The following is a 20671-nucleotide window of genomic DNA, read 5'->3' as shown; positions in this document are numbered from 1 at the left end:
TCAACCTCTGGCCTCTCCCCGTCGCCGAATGATCCCTCGACGAACCCCTTCCCTGCGCGCAAGTTCCACGGAGCCTAGCAGACTTCATGTAAGTGTATCCAGAGTTCTTCTCCGAGTTGTTTTCTTCGGCTGACATGACGGGCTCACGTGTTTAGAGCCTTCAACCGGATTGGGCTAGAGGTTCGCGTGGAAGGAACTCTTGTCCGCTTTTCTTCTTTCCTGTCTGTAACTGCAACTCAAGCAAGTTTTTCTGCCTGCACCGCGACCATCTACGGTGTAAGTAAAATAATCTTTAATCAACCGCTAAGCATCCGTGCCTAATTCTAGTCCGCCGGCCTGCATTCCCCGACCCGCATGCCAGGGCTGCTGGCCACAGCCCGCCGCGCGCCCCCAAGGGCCTCAGACCGCTCCCGGCCCACACAGGAGTGAGGTCGTACGAAATCTCAGAGGCCCAGCAATGTCAGGTGAGATATTACAACTGGGGGCCCGGGAAAGGAAGTTTGAAGTGGGGGACCGCGTGTTGGTTGTATTACCTGCCCAAGAGAGAAGTTGCTTGCCCGGTGGCAGGGACCCTATGAAGTTATACACCAAGTGGGGCCCTTGGACTATGAGGTGTATTAGACAGACAAACAAAAGAAGAAGCAAGTATACCACGTCAATCTGCTGAAGAAGTGGGAAGACCGAGAGTGTATGTATCTGGCCTCTCATCCTGACGAACTAGAATTCGGACCCTCTTTGACAGAGGAAAGCAGACCGGGTAATGTAGACCTGGCCTTGCAACTATCAGAGGAACAGAGGAGACAGGCTGCCAGACTAATCAGGGAGTTTGGAGAAGTGTTCCAGGAAACACCTGGGGAAGCTCAGGGTATGGTACACTGGATAAAAACTCCTCCAGGCCAGGTGATCTGGGAGAGTTGGAGACGAACTCCCCAGCGACTACACAGACAGACTCTAATGGACAGAGTTTTGGCCCCCCCATATGGGTTATGCTATGGCATATATAGATTATATTATTATATGTACTGAAGAATGGGCCAAACACCTCAAAGCGCTAAGGGCACTGGTGCAAGACTTGAAAAGGAAAGGGCTTACAGCCAATCCAAAAAAATGTACCATGGGGAAAGAACGCCTGTACCATGGGGAAAGAAGAAATTCAATACCTGGGGTTCCTAGTAGGAAGTGGAAAAGTGAGACCATTATTAAGCAAGGTGGAGGCTTTGCAGAGGTACCAAGCTCCCCAATCTAAAAAACAAGTGAGGGCTTTTGTGGGGCTAGCCAACTATTATAGAAGGTTTGTACCCCACTTTGCAGATCTGGTTGTACCATTGACAGAGATGACAAAGGCAGGGGCTCCTGCCAAGGTGAGATGGACGCCGGAGGCAGAAAAGGCATTCTGAGCGATGAAGGAAGCACTGTGCTTGCAACCCCTGCTATATACCCCAGACTTTAATAAACCCTTCCTGGTGCAGACCAATGCATCAAAAGCAGCTGTTGGAGCGGTGTTGATCCAGATAGAGGGGGAAGAAGAGAGCCCTATAGCATACATAAGTAGGACGTTACACCCACCAGAGCGGAATTATGCCACGATAGAAAGAGAGTGTTTGGCGATTAAGTGGGCAGTGGAAACACTCTGCTACTATCTGCTAGGACGGCAGTTCACGCTGATTACGGACCACACACCCCTACGCTGGTTGCAGAGCATGAAGACAGACAATGCTAGGCTGACGAGGTGGGTCCTTAGTCTGCAACCATATTGTTTTGAAGTAAAACATTGCCCTGGAACCAAAAACATAAGCGCTGATTTCTTCTCGAGGCAATACAAGGAAGAAGAGGGGCTAGGAGAAACAGAAAGACCATGGCCAAGAGAGAAGAGTGGCGGGGGGTGTAGCAGAGAACCCTAACCCTGTTGCTAAGAGGCAGAGCGGCTCCCCTAGGCGCAGAACCTTCCAGTTAGGGCCAGCGGGTCCAAGACAGACTGTCCCAGGGGAGCTGGGGTTGTAGGAGGGCCCCAAGCCAAAGGGAAGCCTCGCTTACCTTCCGCAGAGCCCGAAGAGCAGGAGGAGATGCGCGCGGCAAAACAACCATCACGGCTGGTCAGCCGCGCTTACATTCAGCTGGGCGGGAGACGCCGCCCAGCGGAAATAAAAAGCTGCCCCGAGGATACGGCGAGGCAGCAGACGAGCGGAGGCTCGTGGAGAGAGCCCTCACCCAGAGGGACTCAGCTGCTGCGTCAGGCAGCGTGGGAGGTTGGGGGCGGAGCCAGGAGAGGTTCCGACAGCAGAGCTGAGAGAGTCAGCAGTGACGCCGACAACAGAGGCGGCAGCAAAGCCGGGAGCGACGCCAGCAGAGAAGCCAGCAGTGACACCTGCAGCAGGGCTCACAGCAAAGCTGGGAGAGAGACCAGCGGTAACGCCAGCAGAGGCTCCAGCAGCAGCACCCGCAGCAGAACTGGCAGCGGCACCAGCGGAGGAACCGGTCACAGATGCAGAGAAAGCAGCGTCGGGGCAAACCGGCACTGGAATCAAAGAGTGAGCCTGCAGTAAAGCCGTGGAGAGAAGGTAATAGGGGCGTGGCCAACGGGGCCCCATCGGATGTCGCCGGAGGGTGGCCGAAGACCCAAGGAGGGATGGAACAAGTGGCGGACGGAGCCCACTACAGCCCTAGGATAAAAGGCTGGGACTCAATACCCGAGTAGGGCAAGCCACCAGGGCTGTGGAACTGGGCATAGGGGATCCACGGGGCCCATAGGCCAGGGGCACCCTTTGTGGCCTCCTGGCCCAGTAGCCTAGTGCTTCAGCTATCACGGTGGTGCGATTTGCACGTCCAGTCACAGGGTGGTTGGTATAGGGCATTAGGAATTTGGATTGGGGGAGCCAGGTCGGAGGACTTCAAAGTCCGTGCATCAAGGCACGGCCCGAAGACACTGGCACATAGCTGGCAGGCCGCAGGAAGAGGTCAGGTAGAGCCAAGAACACCTAAGGGGCCCGAAGACCGGCAACCCAAGGTGGCGAGTGGCTGGGCTGTAGGGGAGGTCAGAGCCCTGCGAATGCCCACCGGGAGGCGCGATGACCCTGGAGGCTGCCCCAAAGGGCTCCACTGAGGTGCCATTCAAAATCATGGCAGGCTAGTCAAGGGGATCCCCTGACGTCAGCTGGGGTAGTCTTTGGGGTCCACCTGCAAGCCCAGGACAGGCGCGATCAATAGTACGGGCTAAGGCCACATGAGAGCGCCTAATCAAGCAGAGGCGGGCACAGAGACCTAGACCCAATCCCTACCAACCAGTCAAGTGGCAGGAGGAGGAGGGTCAACCCTTTGTAAATGGTGAGAGAAGAAGGACAGAGGGACGGCCGAGAGGCGGACTCCTAATGCTTACGGTACTGTGCCCACCACCTCGGTCGGAGAAGTACACCAGGCCCAGGGCCATCCTTCACAATTATTTAAAGGCTGTAGGTAGACAGGCCTAAGCGACAACCTACCAAGGTTGGCTAGTGTGGGGGGACTGCCTGCGGCAGGGCAAATCCCATGAAATCCCACATGGTGCGTCTTGGGTAAAAGGCGGGTAGGAGGCGCCTAAAAACCTCCGCCTCTGGGTGTCTAGATGGTCGAAGAAAAAGAGCCAGGACCTGAGAGAACGGAGACAGAATGTGCGACGGATAAGAATCAAGAACTGGCTCGGTGAGTCTGAATCTTGAGGGGGGAGGTGTGTCGCAGAGCACTTAGGTGCCCTGGTCCTAAGAAGGGAGAAAACTGCTAGAGGAAGAGCCCTAGCAGTGAGTAACGAGCCCAGCTGCTGGTTGCCAGGGCAACCAGAGGAGGTCAGCTGACCAGAAAGGGCAGGGCCTGGCTTCCATATTAAGTCCAAGGGCTTAGGCTAGGCTGGGAGTTCCTTGCCAGCAGCCAAGGGGGAAGGAGCTCCCTCAGGGAAGAGAGGGGAAGCCTGACTGACGGAGCAGCGTCTGACGCGGCTGAGGGATGGAGTATTCCCCGGTAGGCTGGAATGTTGTTATAGCCAGGCGGCTTCCGTTTAAGTTATAGCCGAGGGGCTTGCATTTTGTTTGCTGTTCGTTACCAGTGGTTTGGGTGAGGCTATTAGGAGTTGGAGGAAGCCTCATAGGGGACCCACAGCAGTGTGGGGACCCCAGTGCCAGCGCAGCATTTGGGCTGCACTGACCCCAGCCCCAGAAAGGGGGGCAGCCTTCTGAGAAGCCCCATGAGAGGGGGGCTGCCCTCTGAGAAGCCCCAGGAGAGGGGACAGAGCAAGACAGGGCCGCGCAGGGCCCAGAGAGGAAAAGGGGGCCAGATTATAACAAGGCCCAGACCAAGCAACTTCAATTCCATCGGCAAGGTGGGGCTGAGGTATAGGGGAGGAAACGGAGCCGCAGATAGCGCCCCCTGGCATTGGGGCAGTAAAAGGGCAGTCTCCTGCTAATTAACATCAATTAACCAATTAACAACAAGGCATGGCGGGCGAGAAGGCGGGCGGTTGCCCCAGGAACAGGTGTGCGGGCCACGTTTAGATCGGCCCAGAGTAGATACCTATGATGGTAAAGAAGTTTTTCCTTATGTCCAGTTTAAAACAGTCTTCCAGCAGTTTGTGACTGCTAGACCTTGTCTTCCCTTGAGGTGCCCTGGTGAACAGACATTCTCCCAGTTCCTGATGCACACCTCTTATATACTTAAAACCTGACATCAAGTCACCCTTGAGCCTTCGCTTCTCCAGGATAAGTCCCATGCCTCTCAGCCTCTCCTCATAAGGCCTGCTCTCTTGACCTGTAATCATGCATGTAGCTCTCCTCTGGACTTTCTCAAGCTTCTTCACATCCTTTCTAAAGTATGGAGCCCAGAATTGGATGCAGTACTCCAATTGTAGCCTCTCCACGGCCGAGTAAAGCGGGAGGATGACTTCTTGGATCTTGTTTGAGATGCGTCAATAGATGCAAGTCAGAGTTTTATTTGCTTTGTCAGCTGTGGCATCACATTTGTGGCTCATGTTCATCTTGTGGTCAGTCATAACTCTCAAGTCTCTTTTGGTCATGATGCTAGCGAGTGTAGCACTGGCAAGCCTATAAGTGTAATGTGAGTTTTTTCTCCCAAGTCAGAGCACCTTACATTTCTCTGTTTTGAATATTATCAGGTGTTGATCCACCCACCTTGCAAGCCTGTCCAGCTCAGCCTGAATTGCCAGCCTATCCCCTAACGTGAACGCACATCCCCATAATTTGGTGTCATCTGCAAACTTAGGCAGTCTACTTCTGAGCCCTGAATCCAGATCATTTATGAATATATTAAAGAGTACTGGTCTGAGTACTAAGCCCTGGGGGATGCCACTGGTCACCACGCACCATGTTGACTTGATTCCACTGATTATCACTCTCTGGGTCCGACCCCAGAACCATTTCCCCAGCCCTTGGATAGTAAGGTTGTTGAGGCCACAGTTCCCCAATTTGACCATGAGAACATCATGGGAGACCAAGTCAAAGACTTTTTTGAAATCCACATATATAACATAAACCTCTTCTTTGTCCAAGTGATGCATCACCTGGTCATACAAGGAAATGAGGTTGGTCAGGCAAGACCTACCCGCAACAAAGCCATGTTGGCTATCTCTCAGAATGGTGCCTTCCATTAACCTGTTGTTGATGGTTTCTTTGATGATTTTTTCCAAGTTCTTAACAGGGATTGAGGGCAAACTGACTGGCCTGTAGTTCCCTGGATCTTCCTTTCTTGAAGATAGGCACCACATTGGCCCTCTTCCAATCTTCAGGAACCTCTCCCAAGTGCCACGAGTTTTCAAATATCCTCGCCACTGGTCATGCTATGATGTCAGCCAACTCTTTTAGCACTCTTGGGTGTATTCCCCATCTGGGCCAGCTGACTTGTGGATGTCCAGGCTCTCAAGCTGTTTCTTCACAAGATCTTCACCAATTATAGGCATATAATCACCCTTGCCCTGGTAGTCCTGCATCCTGTCAGGCATTGTGATCAACTTGGGCTTGTGGAAAACTGATGCAAAGTAATCACTGAGATTAGCTTTTTCCTGGCTGTTGGTTGTCAGCTGTCCCATTTGGTTCAGCAAGAGCCTGATGTTGCCTGTTCTGTTTTCTGGCTTCCCATGTGTCTGATGAAGGACTTTTTACTGTCTTTGATTCCTGTAGCCAGTTTGAGTTCAGTTTCAGCCTTAGCATTTCTGGTCCACTCCCTACAGGTGCAGGCCAGTGCTGCCTAATCCTCCTTAGTGGTAGTTCCCAACTTCCATCCCTTATAAGCTTCCCTTTTCAGATTCAGGAAGCCCATGAGTTCCCTATTGAGCTAAAGGTCTCCCAGCCCTTTTGCTACCTTTCCTATGGGCTGGAATGGACTTCCCTTGTGCTTTTAGGATCACATCCTTAAGGAGTGACCACTCATCGTGGACTCCCCTCCCTGTCAGATCATGGTCTCTTAGGGTCTCAACAACCAACCTCCTGAGCTTGTGAAAGTCAGCTTTCCTAAACTCGAGGGTTTCTGCATTGCTGACTGATTTGCCAGCTTTGTGATGGACAGAGAAAGTGATCAACTCTTGATCACTGTCACCAAGCTTCCTTTCGATTCTCAGGTCGCTGACTAGATCATCATCCCCTTTGGCCAGAACCAGATCCAGCATCACCTTACCTCTTATCAGCCCATAGACTTTATGAGTCAAATAGAGCTTGTCAGTGCAAGTGAGGAAGCTTTGCGATTGATCAGATTTGGCTGAATACTCTTCCCATGAGATATCAGGGTGGTTAAGCTCACCAAAAATTGAAGAGAGGTGGGGACACCAAACATGCTTGCCTGATGTGGTTAGGGTGCAGTAAATGGGAGGTTGGAGCCCCATAAGATTAGGCTACAGCTACTGGAATTACCTTTGCTCCATTTCCTTCAGCTCCCAAGATATTATATGATAACATCAAGTCGTGGGAGGAAAGAGGACTCCATCTGAGCTAATTGGAGTTTGGTGCTTCCAGAAAAATTAACAGCAGCATAGGCCTGCCATATCCTGGACAAGCAGGGTTTTAGACTCTGAAAGGGAGCAAACGGACACTATTCCAAGTCGTTAGAGTGGTTTTATCTTTTATTTAATTTTTCTCACTCTATAAATCTAATTATAGAAGCAGAATAAGATCTTCAGAACAAATGGTCACCTGCAGTAAATTCCCCCCACAACCCCTTGCCTCCCCCTCAAATACTGCTGTGATATCCCCAGGTCCTCTTTTTTAAAGGTGGGACAGAAAAGTCTAAAACAACTGTAGCTTGTGGCATTTAAGGACAAGTTCTTGATACTCCCAAGCTTTGTTTCATAATTAAAGCTTTCTGCTGACAAAGATGAAGCATCAAGATCAGATTTACAGGTCTGATATGAGGCTTATATGCAGGGAAAAGTGCTTGTGGGGCTCCTTTCACCTTTTCCAGAAGGCTCAGATTTCACAGTTCTGCCAGTAAAGCTTTTATGAACCAGACTGAGTTTCCTTCTTCAGTGTTTTTGGCAAGCCATTAATTCTAATTTTGTTTCTCCTTGCTGCTTTTTCTATATTATCTAAATTAAGCTCCATCTCTGCCTCCCTCTCAGCTTCACCAGGGTCACAAAGGCAGAAGCAGTTCTAACTCTCTCGCTTGTTTTTCCTAGGCCAGTTTCTAGCACAGTGGTTCATTTCTAGGACCGTGGTTCAAGCTTCCAGGTCAGTAACATATTTCTAACTTTGTTCTTCACTGAAAGCATATGGGTGTCAGAACAGTTCTTAGGGTCTCAAATTAAAAACATCAAATTTCCAATGTCTGCATTGATGATCACTTAACTTTTTTTTCAGCCCCAGCATTCTTGTCTGTTCTGGCTGCTGTGTTGATGCATGAAGTCAGAGAGCCCCTCCACCCACCCTGAAATGCTCTTTTTAATGGTTGCGTTTCAGTTTTGTAAATGTTTTGGAAAACACATCTTCTGCAGTTGTCTTTTTTTCTTCAGGAATTTATTTAATGCAGAGATGGAGACAGATTGTTGTGTTTATAGAGGCAGGAAATCAGAGAGCAAAGGAACAACCTTAATAGCTCAAGTTTTAAGCAGCTGTTGTAGTCCAACACCCTACTGGTCTCCCTATACATTCATTTTTATAGTGGTCCATAATCTTTCAAAACCTTACACTTTAGGCTGTAGCTTTCCCTGCTAAGTCTCTCTGTGAAGATGATTTTTTTTAATTAATAAAGCCTTTAGCCATTATTGAGCGTGAAAATCTGAAAACACAAATCTTTCCATTGTTAAAAACTGTTCTATTCGTCTTGTGGGAGGAATCACTCCACTGAGTAAGCTCTGACCCATAAGGTATCCAGCCTGGACTAGCTACCTGGCATAGTTTGTGCTTTTCCTATTTGAAAAAAGTTTGCTTTAAAATAGAAAAATTAATAGAGTAAAAATTGCATGAGAGAAGTAGAATTTCTGTCCTTTTTCTGAGACATAATACTGTTGCTAAGAAATTGTAAATTGTGAATCATTAAAATCAACTTGATTTTTTTCATGATTAAGTTTCAGATGGCTACTAAAAATACCAGAATGAGGCTTCCATGATAGCATCACTAATTTGTGAATCTGATAAGAAGTAGAAGCCTTGGTTGAGAACTGAGAATTCAGTCCTTAAGTATTTCCACTCCAGTCCCCTCCCACTCACAGGGCCAGCTTCCTTTGTGTGATGTTATGGACAAGAAATGCAAAAGGATTATCTTATCCTCTGCATTAGCCAGGCCACAAATTTGCCTTTCAGAACAATCTGCAGAAATCTCCACCTGTCTGCAATTAAAGAAGTTGGCTTCTCATTGACACGGAAATCTCAATATGTCTAAAGTTCACATATTAGATACTCAATAAAAGGAAACACATCAGTGCCCATGTCGTCTTTCTCTTGAGGAACCAGTGGATATCAAGCAACATATGTTTTGGGGGTACTAGCATGAAAAATAATCCTCTGAGTGTGAGGCCTCTGGCAGAGGTTACATTTAAGACATGATTATCCAGTTGCTCATGTCTTATATATACAATCATTCGATTTCTGGTGTGATAAAGCAGGGAATAAACCACAAAGTTATTACACAAAAGAAGTGTAGTAACTTTGTGGCTGGTTTCCATCACACTGTAAATTGAACATGTGGCCAGTCACAAGGGCTTGGATGTACTTCTATGGCTGGAAGCCCAGTCAGCTGATCAGGGGTCCCAGCCATGGTAGGTCACTGGACCCAAGGGCTCCATGCACTCTCACAGCTGGGAGCCTCATTTAGACAACCGGCACTCTCAGCCAAAGGAGAGCATGTGAGCTCAGCTTATTGGGCCTTCCAGCAGTGGGAAGGCATGGGAGCTCTTGGTTCCCATGCACTCCCACGACTGGGAGCCCGTCAGGTGCTGGGCACCCAGGTTGCTGGTGTAGGGGAAGCCCAGGATCATGATCTCAGGCTTTGCACCAGCAATATGGCACTATAATGAACTAATCCCTGATCCCACAATCATGCCTCCTGACATGCACATGTAGCATGGTAGGAGGCGTAATTATTGAGATTGCAGTTCAGATCCCATTGTGCCAAGGGTCTGAGGGTACATCATCTCATGCAGGGCAACCAGTTTCTTGCACCACAAAGCTGAAGACATTTACTTTCCTTCCAACCTGAGGTTTTTCTGATGTTTAATGCAATGACCTTTTGTTTGCTAGCCTAGATGTGTCAGGCTAATATACTCAATAATAAATGAAGCTCCAGACAGTAGAACAGTTGGTTGCAACTTCCCCCAGCACTGTGATCTGAAAATTAGAGAAAGAAATATTTTGACTTACAGTTCCTTGATTATCAGCCGTGTTTCTCTCCTTGTCTTCTTCATTTGCCATCTCTTGCTATATACAGTTAAAGAAAAGGAAAAGGTTACAATACTTGGCACTGTATTCTCTTTGATCTCTGCAAATTAAGTTCTTGAATTCTAACTGGGATTCAAATACTTTTAATAACCAGAAAGGCAACTACTTGGAATGTGACCTTTCCTTTAATTGGCACTGGCCAACATGTGAGGTTAGGGCTGGGGTTGTCATGCGAGCTAGTATGGACTAGGTATGCAGCATCATCTATTAACTGGCAACTGGCTCTCCTGACTTCAGAGAACAGTGTTCTTATGAAACATCTCTAGCAAAGGTACAAAAAACTGGGGGAACAAAGTTATAGGGGACATGGACAGCAGAGTGCATTTTACAAAGCCAACAGACTGTCAAATCTATTTACCAATAAACAATTTCCACGGGGGGTCCAAACAGTCTGGTTGTAACACCCATGAACAGCTAGCATTTCCAAGACCTGTAGTTTTCCTTGGACCCAAAATGGACAAACAGATGTGACTAGGAAGTGCAGTCAATAGATAGAGAACATTCTTAAACCATAGTAGAATTTGTGACAGTATGAACAATCTCAGATACTTCGGCACTTACAGTCCAAGTTGCAGAAATGAGGCTGAAAGCCTCAGGGGTTTGGAGTCCTGTGTAAAGCAAAGTCCCAAAACCCAGACTGAAGTCTTTGAATCTAACTCATTAACTGAGTAGTGGATGCGAGGACATTCGTCATGGCACTTACAAAAGCAGTACTGATGCAGATGGGGACTTTCTGGGTACCTTTGAACTCTGCTGGCCACCCCACAGCAGATGGCATTCCAACTCTTTAAGGGACTTAGTGTAGAATGTCACAGAAAGAAAACCTTTTCGCTTGGCAGAGGAGAATGGTCAAAGTCAAAGATGCTCCCAAGTCTACAGGCCCATACGCATGGCTAAGGCATGCCAGTTTCTACTGCTAATGGCACAAAAGGGGGTGATGTACCTAAAATCCCATATAGCCACTTTTGACTTTTCAGGGACCCATTTACAGCTGAGTGTGTGTAGAGAAGGGAGGGAAATCTTTTAGCACAAAGTTGGAACACGATTTGAACTCACATCTTTGGGACTAAAATGAAACATCTTAACTACTCTGCTATGACAGGAAATCACGGACATGGTACTAACTCTTTGTTTTGTGGAGTCCTAGGATTCTAGTAAAATAGGACAGAAAAGACCCTCCTTGGCCTCTGAGAGAAAGCCACCACAACTTTTGCCTTCTCTTTCCTCTCCTTCCACCCCTTGATTTCTTGTTTCCATTTGACATTACCACCCAAGCTCTTAAAATCCTGTCCTCTTCGGGTATTCATGATTTCACCTCCTCATGGTTCTCTAATGTGACAACCAGAAGCTGCACCCCCTTTGCTCTCTCAGGGCTCTGTACTTGGCCATTTCCCTTTCTCCATCTAAACTCTCTTAACAGGAGATCTTGCCTGCGAACATGGTTTCGGCAATCATGCTGATAACTCACCAGTCTACCCGGGGCCTGTCTTGTCACTTCCAAATGAATAACACAGCTGTCAGATATCTCCTCATGGATGTGTAGCTATCACTCAGCTGTAAAGGAGCCAGAGGCCAGTACCTATGCAAGAATAACCTGCCTAATATTTGACTCCTCACTTTTTACCAACTAGTCTCAAGCCCTTCCCTCCCACCTTCCTGTCTCTCATCCTTTAACTACAGCCACTTTCATTCCCCACCTGTCTCTCACCTACAGACCACCTGAATTTACATTTTAACTGACTGGCTGTCTTGCATACTACTGGCCTCTGGGTGCTTTACCACTCCACTCAGGAAAAGCAGAGACCATCTGCAGATGCTTCCTCAGCCTGACAAAAGGTGTCTGTGCCCAAAAGCTTGCTAAGAATTTTTCCAACTATTTGATTTGGTCTAATAAAAGATATCAGAGTTACCCAAAGAACCTTGTCTGCCTATGTCCTTAGACCAACATGGCTACAACCTACACCCCTAATTTAAACCAATGCATTACAAAAGCTCATCACTTGTCAAATTGTGGAGCTGTCTATTCTACTTTGATCTAATGGGCTAGCATGGCATTTTTAATCCAGGGATTTACATGGAAGATAGATAGAACAATACAAAATTATCAGCTCTGAGCCAGATTTTCTGTAGGAATTCAGAGTATAACTCTCCCTGAATTTCAGTGGGATTTGGACATGCAAAGCTTTATGCCCTTTTGTACATCCGAGCCTACTATTTTCATATTTCAGCAGAAATTATATGAATTTTCCACTGGTGTCATATTTAGGTAATCACTGAACAGACCCTCCCATATTCACAAGTTGTACATCTCTAAACTAAGAAACTTCTACGCTCCTGGCCTTCCAACCATTTCACAGTTTTACAGATTCCTAAAACAATGATCACAGAATGCAGCATCTTTCCTGTGTCTTTAATTTAGGTGACACATTGCAGAATTGTTTATTTGACATGTATGTCAAAATAAAGGTAAAATAATATAAGAAACACTACATGTTTCTCTAACATCTCCACTTTATCGAGCCTATGTAGTCACAAAAACCTATGAACAGAAATGCTACATGTATTTAAGCCATCACCAGAAAAACTGGCAAAAAATTTACTAACCAAACTGAATAAAATCTGCCACAGCAAAAGCTGTCATTCTAAAGAAATATGTGTTTCCCTGCACTGCACATGAAATAAGCACAAATATATTGGAACAACATTGTCATAAACATAAAATCTATCACAGTCTTTAGAGGTAACAGATCTGAATATAACTTTAACTACAAATCAAAGTTTTACTATGGATAATGTAGAACCCTTCTTTCCCTCTTTAAAATGTATGCATTATGTATTTCATATTCATGCATATAAACCCAACATGTCAGTTAAAATTATATTTCTAAAACATGAGAGCCAGGCTGACAATTTACATAAAAGTCCTGGGAAGCTTGCTTCACTGTTGTTTGGGGGAAACTGCGTTACCTTTGCTGCTAATACAAATCTTCTGGCTGAGCAGGCAATGGCCCAGCACCCTGCTCCATTAATAACATTTCCTGTTCTTTCTGAGATTCAAGTGACATTGAAATTTGAAAAAGATAGGGAACAAAGAATAAACAGAAGCTTGGAAGGATTTTTTTTCCTGTTAAATCAAGTCTACAACATGTCTCTATATAAGGATATCCAAGAAACACTATATCATTTCCTTTCTAGGGAATCTTCCACCATCTGTGAATTTTAGAAGTTGCTCTCTGAAGTCTACTGTGAAGCCTAAAAGAAGGTTGAACTAATGAGATTCATCCCATATGTTTTGTATGGATTTTTGGACATAGGTATGGGATTTCCCTTCCAGAAGTCACAGTCAGCAGCCAGTTTGGAAGGACACAGTTTCAGGATGCTGTACTAAATACATTACATGGTACCTTCTATCTTGGTCAAGTAGACTGAGCCCTTCTCCTGCACAATAGTTCTGAATGGCAATACTTTATTACACTTTTCCTTGATACTTAGAACAAAGCATATCGGTGGTATCTGGTCAACTGACAGAAACCCTGACTTTAATGGCAAGCTTTCAGGCACAAACATCCTTCATCAGGCATTGGAGAAAAGATTGTAAAAGTTCTCCTGAGTAGAAATTAAAGTTCATATTTCACAGGATTTCACAGAGGAGTCAAGAGATGGAACACTCCTCTGGGCAGGCACTTCTTAGCTAGTTGGTCTAATACAAGATATGACCTCTACTACGAGTCCTGATTGCTTTCTCGTCTAGACCAATATGGCTAGAACCTGGATACCTGACTTGAATAGGAATTCTGTGGACTAAGTAGGCAAATTTTGTCCCCTTGTTTACATCATGCTGTCCCTGATGGAGAGCCATTAGGAATGGAAAAGGTATTTAGCTTGCTTTCAAAAGTAATAGTATCCATATTTACTGCTCCAAGTTTCAAAAAAGATTTTATAAATGAGTCTGCATTTTGCAGATGATCCTCTAAAATGTGCTCTAAGAGTTTCATTCACTTTTCGTGCGGAAAGCAGAGATACATAACATATAAGAAATTAAATAAACAAACTTCAAAATAAAACACCACGAGAGATTAATGTTTGAACAGAAATTCTCGTGTTTACCATGGTGCGTACCTGGCTCCAAAGTAGTCGCAAAATTCATACTGCTAAGTGGGCTCAACTTTAGGAGCGTATTGGTCTCCAGACAAGGACCACATCTGCCATCATACCAAGCCTGTCCATCTCCTGCACCTGTACCTTGTGCTGCATTTACTGTGAGCTAAAAAGTCCAAGGGATCTAAGCCAAAACAAACCTGTAGGCATGAGAGCCAGAATTCCAATTGTTCTGTAGGTGCCTAGGTGGGATTTTGGCATAATGTACAGACATACCTGTTCCCTGAGGGTTTCTAATAATTTTTCCATTTGTAGTTTGTCTTCTTTCACTTTTTCTAGCTCAGTTTCTTTCTTTTTATATTCATCTTGCACTTTTAGAAGATGCTAGAAAAGAGATGGTACATTTATACCACAGCCTCATTTTTATACATCTTTATTTGAAAAAACATGGCATGAACAAATTCTTAGACTATGTCATATGGGTCATATTCAGAACTTTTTAGAAGTTTATGTCTATAAAAGTATTAAATGGTCCCATAAAATCCTCCAGCATGTGACAAACTTAAGTATTATTATATTATTTATCCATTTTAAGAGCATGTTTTCCTCTAGCCAGCAGAATAGAAATTTGAGCAAGCTTTAATAAGTGTAAGATTTACTATAGTTTTCTACATTGTGGAACAATTACCCTATACTCACAGTAATACTAAGACAGGCAAAGCTTCTCCAAAGAATGGTTTAAAATAAGATTGCTTCATCTTTCTACAGGACATCAGCATATTCTGAGCAGTTCTGTCCAGTATGTATCCTAATCCTGGATTGTCCTCAGTTTAACCTACACAAATCACTTGGGAGATTTCAAACGCTGACTAATCCCTTATCCTTGGGGTATATGACGTAGGGACTTTCCATTAGATCCTACAGACCAGCAAAAAGACTCCTTCCCAATAAGGATCTCCAGAGCCCTTTGGCTGTTTCTCTCCCAGCTCTCCTGTTTTTCTTGCAGCCAATTTAGAGCTTTACTTCTATAGCAAATGCTGCCCTCTGGAGGCTAAGAGCTGAAGTAGAAAAGAAAGCTGAGAATCTGGCTTCCCCCTCCAAACAGGAAGGAGAATGGTTGAGGTAAGAAGGAAAAAAAACAAGTTGTGATTAAAATGTCCAGAATTTCTGAAAGTGCAAGTCAGTTACTGATCCTATTAACTCTCTGTGATTTTTACCATGTAAAATCAAGGTGACTAGCACAGACACTGAAAGGTGGGGGATCTTTGAGATGCTCTGGGTCTAATGCATAGCTGGACAGTTTGCTAAGTTCCTGTTGTGAAGCAGATTGACTGGTACAGGCCCATGAGCTTTGTGTTAGAACAGTATTACAAAAAGACTTGTTTAAGCTGCCTGGCAATCCTAAGTGTCATAAGTCATGACTCAAGTCCTAAAAATCATGACACTGGCTTCAAAATCATGAGAGCAAATTGTGCGAAGAAGTCAAAGGTACGTGGGTTCAAACCTCCTCTGGATAAGGAGGGCCTAGAACTCAGGTTGGTAAAATCCTGGACAAGTGCCCTACCCATTCAGTTATTGGGGTTAAAACATAGGAAGGCCTCCTCCTAGGCTTATGCTCAGGTATATGCATACATGCCCCAACCAGCAGGTAACAACACATGTCCACACGGCAGAGGCAGGGTCAAAATGGTGATACATAGCTAAAAACTGCTGCTGCTGCAAATATATATATTTTGTTTATGCAACTGCTTCTCTTTTAGAGACACAGAGAGAACCTGAGGAGACTACATTTGAAGCATGAACATATTTCTGGGAAAGGAGAGCTCTACCTGCTGCACACCCTGCAAAGCTTGCTGAAGGAGTTTTAATTGCTGCTCTTTGGTTGTATCTTCTTCTCTGCTCACTTTCCCTTGCTCTTGCTTCAGCAGCTCCACCTCATTTCTATAGGCATCCAGTTGCCAGCGCAGACTGTCATTTTCTTCCTTCAGAGCTTCTACCTGTGAGATCAGTGCTAGAGAATTATGGAGAGAAGGTACAAAAGTTACAGAAATAGCAAGGAAAGCTGGTCTTGTGGTGAAAATACTGGATTCAGCTTGTGACTCTGCCCTAGTATACAATACTGGGCTGGTCATTTAATCTTTCTGAGCCTTCTGGAGATGGTAAGATTTATTTCTCCCACATGTCAGTGGTATCTAGTTAGACTGCAAATTTGTTAGGGCAGAGGGAACCAACCTTTTTGGTAGGCATGCCATGAATTAGCCCTATGAATTAGCCCCACACCCACCTTGAGTACCATTCTGATCCCTTTCCCTAACCCAATCTGTTGCTCTGCTTTCTGCTCCCTGCCTGATCTGCTGTTCTGCTTTTTACTCCCTGCTCTATCTGCTGCTGTGCTGCCTGTTCCCTCCCCAGTCTACCATGGGCCACACAAAGAGGCTGCCTATGTCACTTGAGGCCCCCATGCTACAGGCTGGCCATGGATACATGAGGGCAAGGACCATCTCCCATCAGCTACTTAAGAGATAATCAGTATGGGCTCAAACGAGCTATTAGTGAATTTAGGCTGGAAATTAAAGAAAGTTTGTAACCATCAAAACAGTGAGGTTCCAAGCCACCCTACCAAGAAGTGTAGTGGACGCAAAAAAAATAAATGGTTTTAAGGCAGACCTGACATATCTATGGAAGAGATTATGTGACAAGGTTCCCTTCAATAGTAGGGGTCTGAACGCAATTGCTCAGGAGGTTCCTTCAAGACTTCTTCTCCTATATTCCTACTGTCTGTTTGCTCAGTGCTTGTTCTCAATTGCAGTTCCCAAGCATGATAAATAGAGAGGCTAAGCTTGTAGTACCCACTATTATTAAGGTTCAAAAGCCCTTTCCCCATTATAAGACCCTGTCTTAGTTGTTTTCAGCTTTATCAATTTTAATTGTGTGAGCTGAGATTTCCTATGCCAAATGTCAACCTCAGGCTGCACTTTAAAAATGGCAGTCAAAATAGTTCAGCGTTCTCTAAGAATGAAGCTAGGAAAACAATTCTGGCATGCTTTTTTGTTTTTTTGTTCACATGCTGAATAGACACTTTTAGACTTTAGCAGCTGAATTCACCAAAGTTCTGGCTTCACTGGGGATACTTCAGCCTTGGCCTGAGATGAATTTCCCCGAAATCACAGTTCTGTGCTTCCACAGAACTACCTTTTCTAAGAAAGGAAGATGGCCTTTCTTCTGCTCATTGACAGCTGTGAAAAAAGCTGCCTGATTCAAATGTAGAGGGGACAAGGAAAGGAAGCCATAGGAAACAAGGAGAGGAGTGTGAAGAGGAAGAAGAAACAGATTGGGACAAAATCCAGAGTACTGCTGGGGACGAGATTTGGAGGCAAGCAAAAGAAAAAAGGAAAACTGGGACTAGACAATAGGGCTGTGCAAAATTTCGGCAGATGTTTCATTTTGGAGGTGTTTCAGCCCATTTCAGCAGCCGAAACACTGAATCCAAAGCAAAATGGAAGGCTCCAAAACATCTCTGAAATGAAACAAAACCATGCAAAATGTTCAGAGGCAGACTTGCAGGGAAACAGAGACTCAGAAGAGGGAGGAGGAAGAGAGGGGAAGAGAGAGGACTGCTCTGATGGACATCTGTAGCTGGCCAGTGCCTGTGATCTATCCCTGAGGTCCCTTTCAATCCCAGTGCTCTGGGGAGGGATGGCAGCCTACTGTCATCCCATACGTAGATCTGGGGTCTGCACCCACAGGGAGGAGTATGGCACAGCCCCAAAGCCCTCCTGGGGGGTGTGGGCCCTGGATCTGCATGCGGGATGACAGCATGCTGCTACTGCCAGTAAGTGATACAAGTTTTGCTTTGAACTGTTTGAGGTGCAGCTTCACAAAAACTCCTGCACCTATCTCCTTGAAATGTGGCAGGTTTCATGCCCTCAGAAGGGGCTACCATTCCTGCAATTTTCATCTGAATCAGGCAAGAAATGACAACATTATAGGCATTTTAGTGATTCCCCATTATAATCTATGGCCGAAACACTATCAAAACTCTAAAACAGATCTAAATCTGCCAAATCAAAATGGAATAGTGATCCGAAAGACTGAAACGAATCACTGTCCCTCTGAAATGCCAAAACCAAAACCAAAATAAAACACAGCTGTTTCACACAGCCCTACTGGACACTGCAATGGTAAGGAGATTGGGACTGGTTGGAAAGGAGCCTGGGGACAAAAAGTCAGGGAAGGTGACCTTAAAATTAGATGATAATCCCAGGGAGGGAGATTAAGATTGGTAGCCAGTGAGGATCAGAAACATAGCTGCATAGCTACATGACTGAAGCCAAAGAAGAGAGAGAGATGGGGAAGAGACAGGAGGGGGACGGGGACAGATTGGATAGGAGAGCGCAGGGTAGGCTAGGCTTGGAGGCAGCAGGCAGAAGAGTCTGCAGTCATGACAGAACACTTCCTTCCAGACCCTGGAATTGCACCCAATGTTCCAGTCTCACCATTCCTCTGCTGTCAGCAAACTTCTCTGAAGTCAACTGGCAGTCTCATCCCTCTTTAGTGCTGGTCGACATAGAGGATCATAACCTACTACTGCCATCAATTATTCAGCCAGCTGAAGGACCAAAGGCCTGTGCACCAGAGATAAATTTTTCACCCTGCCGATTCATTAAATTTAAGGCCAAAAGGAATCACTGACCTACATGGAACAAGCCACTAAATTTAGTCTAGGTGTCCCTTTACTGAGACCAGTAATTTGTTTAATGATGATCTTTGTGGGTATCAGTATGATACTCATTGATGGACTGTCTTTTCTTCAATTTATTTTTTAAAACCTAGGAAATCGTGCACCAAACCAACTATATTGGAAAAGTGTAGCTGGGATTGCAAAGTCAAAGACTTAAAAGTTTAGGGGTGACGTTGTAGTTATGATGGTCCAGGAAAAATATGAGGTAAGTATTTTTGTTGGTGATATCTTTTATTGAACCAAATATATAGTTGCAAGGAATATTGTTCTACCTGCTATTTAGGTTCTGCTGTGTCTGGTTTTTTCTCTGACCTCAGGAAGGGTACTTGGTATCAGAAAACTTGTCTAATCCCTCCCAGCTATACAGTTGGTCCAATAAAAGATATCACCCACAAAATCCTTGCCTCTCACATTAAAAGTTCATGAAATTCCAAAAATATTGTTGTCTATAAAACTTGAATTTACCCCTCCTGTACTAAGTATGCATTATGATCATATTCTGTTTGTTCCCACAAGACGCCAGGCTGATTCAGAACAAAGGATGGGCCTCCTCTAGAAATAAATCAGGAGTGATGGAAGCTGTTGCCTACAGGATTCCTGCCTCATTTACTGCAGAAGTTGTGAGGAGTGCTGTGACTGAGGCAGGGGATTAAAGGAAAAAAACAGATGGTCTTTGTGATTAAGCAGCTTTCAACAGAATTAACCTACATGATGCTGGCTGGCTAAATCGCTTAAACCAGACTTTTCACAGGCCACTATGTGTTCCTTATTTCCTGGGAAACTGACTTGAGGCACTAGTAAGAGCCACAGCTGCTTACTAGCAACATTTCACATGGGAATGTTTTCCCTGCTATGCATTCAAATAAAACCCCCTATTACAGCTGCTTATAAGTAACTTAGCAGAAGGGCAGTGACATGTTGTGGCTACCAGGTGTCACCACGCCTGTAATTCAGAAGGCCATAGGAAAGCCCATGAGAAAATGAATAATTTGGTCTTCAAAAGGGGGCTGGATCATGTGCAGTAAATAAGGCAGTGGACATACACTGAACAAGAAGGAGAGAACAAGATATTAAATGTTCATTAAGACTACATCATAACAAAAAACACACACACACACACACAAGATGAAATAAGGTTCCGTAGATAACCTTCATTCTGGAATTTCCTAACTGCAGTACTTGACTTTCCAGCTATACTATTCTCAAGTAGTATTTTCTGTATTTTGGGAAATATTTTATTTAAATTTTCTACATGTGTGCATCAGTCTCCTGTGGCAGGGATTTGGCTGCAAAGATCTGTGCAAAGGTGAAACACACCAAAGCCAAACATATGGAGATTACTGAATAAAATTTGTCAGTCTGGGGAAAAGGATAGTTGTGAATGCTTTTTTTTTATATATATAAATCCACAACTGGACTTTCAATTAGAAGGAAATTATAAATGGTGAACACCAGATTTTACTCAAACAGCAACCCCCACTCCCTTTTGAAACCGTTGCCACTTCATTCACAAGGAGCCCAAATTCTAAGGCTGAACACTGCAATCAAGTGGGAACAAACTGAACACAAAGCAAGGGAAGAAAAAATGCAAAATTCCTTTAATTATGAGTGGAAAGCTTCAAGAAGGAAGACTGTTTGGTAAGCTCCATTAAGTCTACATGAGATGGTTTTACCTCATAAAGTAGTATCCTGATGTATGTAACAGTACGGAAAACAGCCAGATGGTCTGTCAGGGTGATTTCAGTCGCAGTTCTGTATGGAAGCCACTATGGCTTGTATTTCACCCCCCTCTCCCCGTCATTGACTTAGAGGGCTGCCCGTCATTAAACCCCACCACTCTCCACCAATCAGCAGCGAGGAGCAGGGTCATATAGATTCATAGATGTTAGGGTCGGAAGGGACCTCAACAGATCATCGAGTCCGACCCCCTGCA

The 20671-nt window shown here is 45.1% G+C and overlaps 1 protein-coding gene across 15 annotated transcripts in view; it reads right to left on the bottom strand.

The window, feature by feature from the left end:
* Window positions 1-20671, bottom strand: part of ENOX2 (ecto-NOX disulfide-thiol exchanger 2) — a 203984-nt gene that overhangs the window by 11878 nt on the left and 171435 nt on the right. For 13 of the 15 annotated variants that reach the window (XR_003095403.1, XM_025210807.1, XM_006029344.3 and 10 more), the window contains 3 exons: window positions 15827-16008; window positions 14274-14381; window positions 9822-9878 (listed from right to left, as the gene is read on the bottom strand). Coding sequence is in view for 12 of the 15 variants with exons in the window: in XM_025210807.1 (XP_025066592.1) it covers window positions 9822-9878; window positions 14274-14381; window positions 15827-16008 (347 nt within the window). In the remaining 3 variants the exon portion in view is untranslated. Of the gene's footprint in view, window positions 1-9821; window positions 9879-10257; window positions 10341-14273; window positions 14382-15826; window positions 16009-20671 lie in introns of all 15 variants that reach the window. The other 2 variants (XR_003095405.1, XR_003095404.1) reach the window with 1 other exon arrangement.

Source organism: Alligator sinensis, unplaced genomic scaffold (genome assembly GCF_000455745.1).
Source record: "Alligator sinensis unplaced genomic scaffold, ASM45574v1 scaffold1023_1, whole genome shotgun sequence".
Lineage (NCBI taxonomy): Eukaryota > Metazoa > Chordata > Crocodylia > Alligatoridae > Alligator > Alligator sinensis.
Note: the sequence above shows the minus strand (reverse complement) of the source record. Positions and strands in the feature narration are given on the sequence as shown.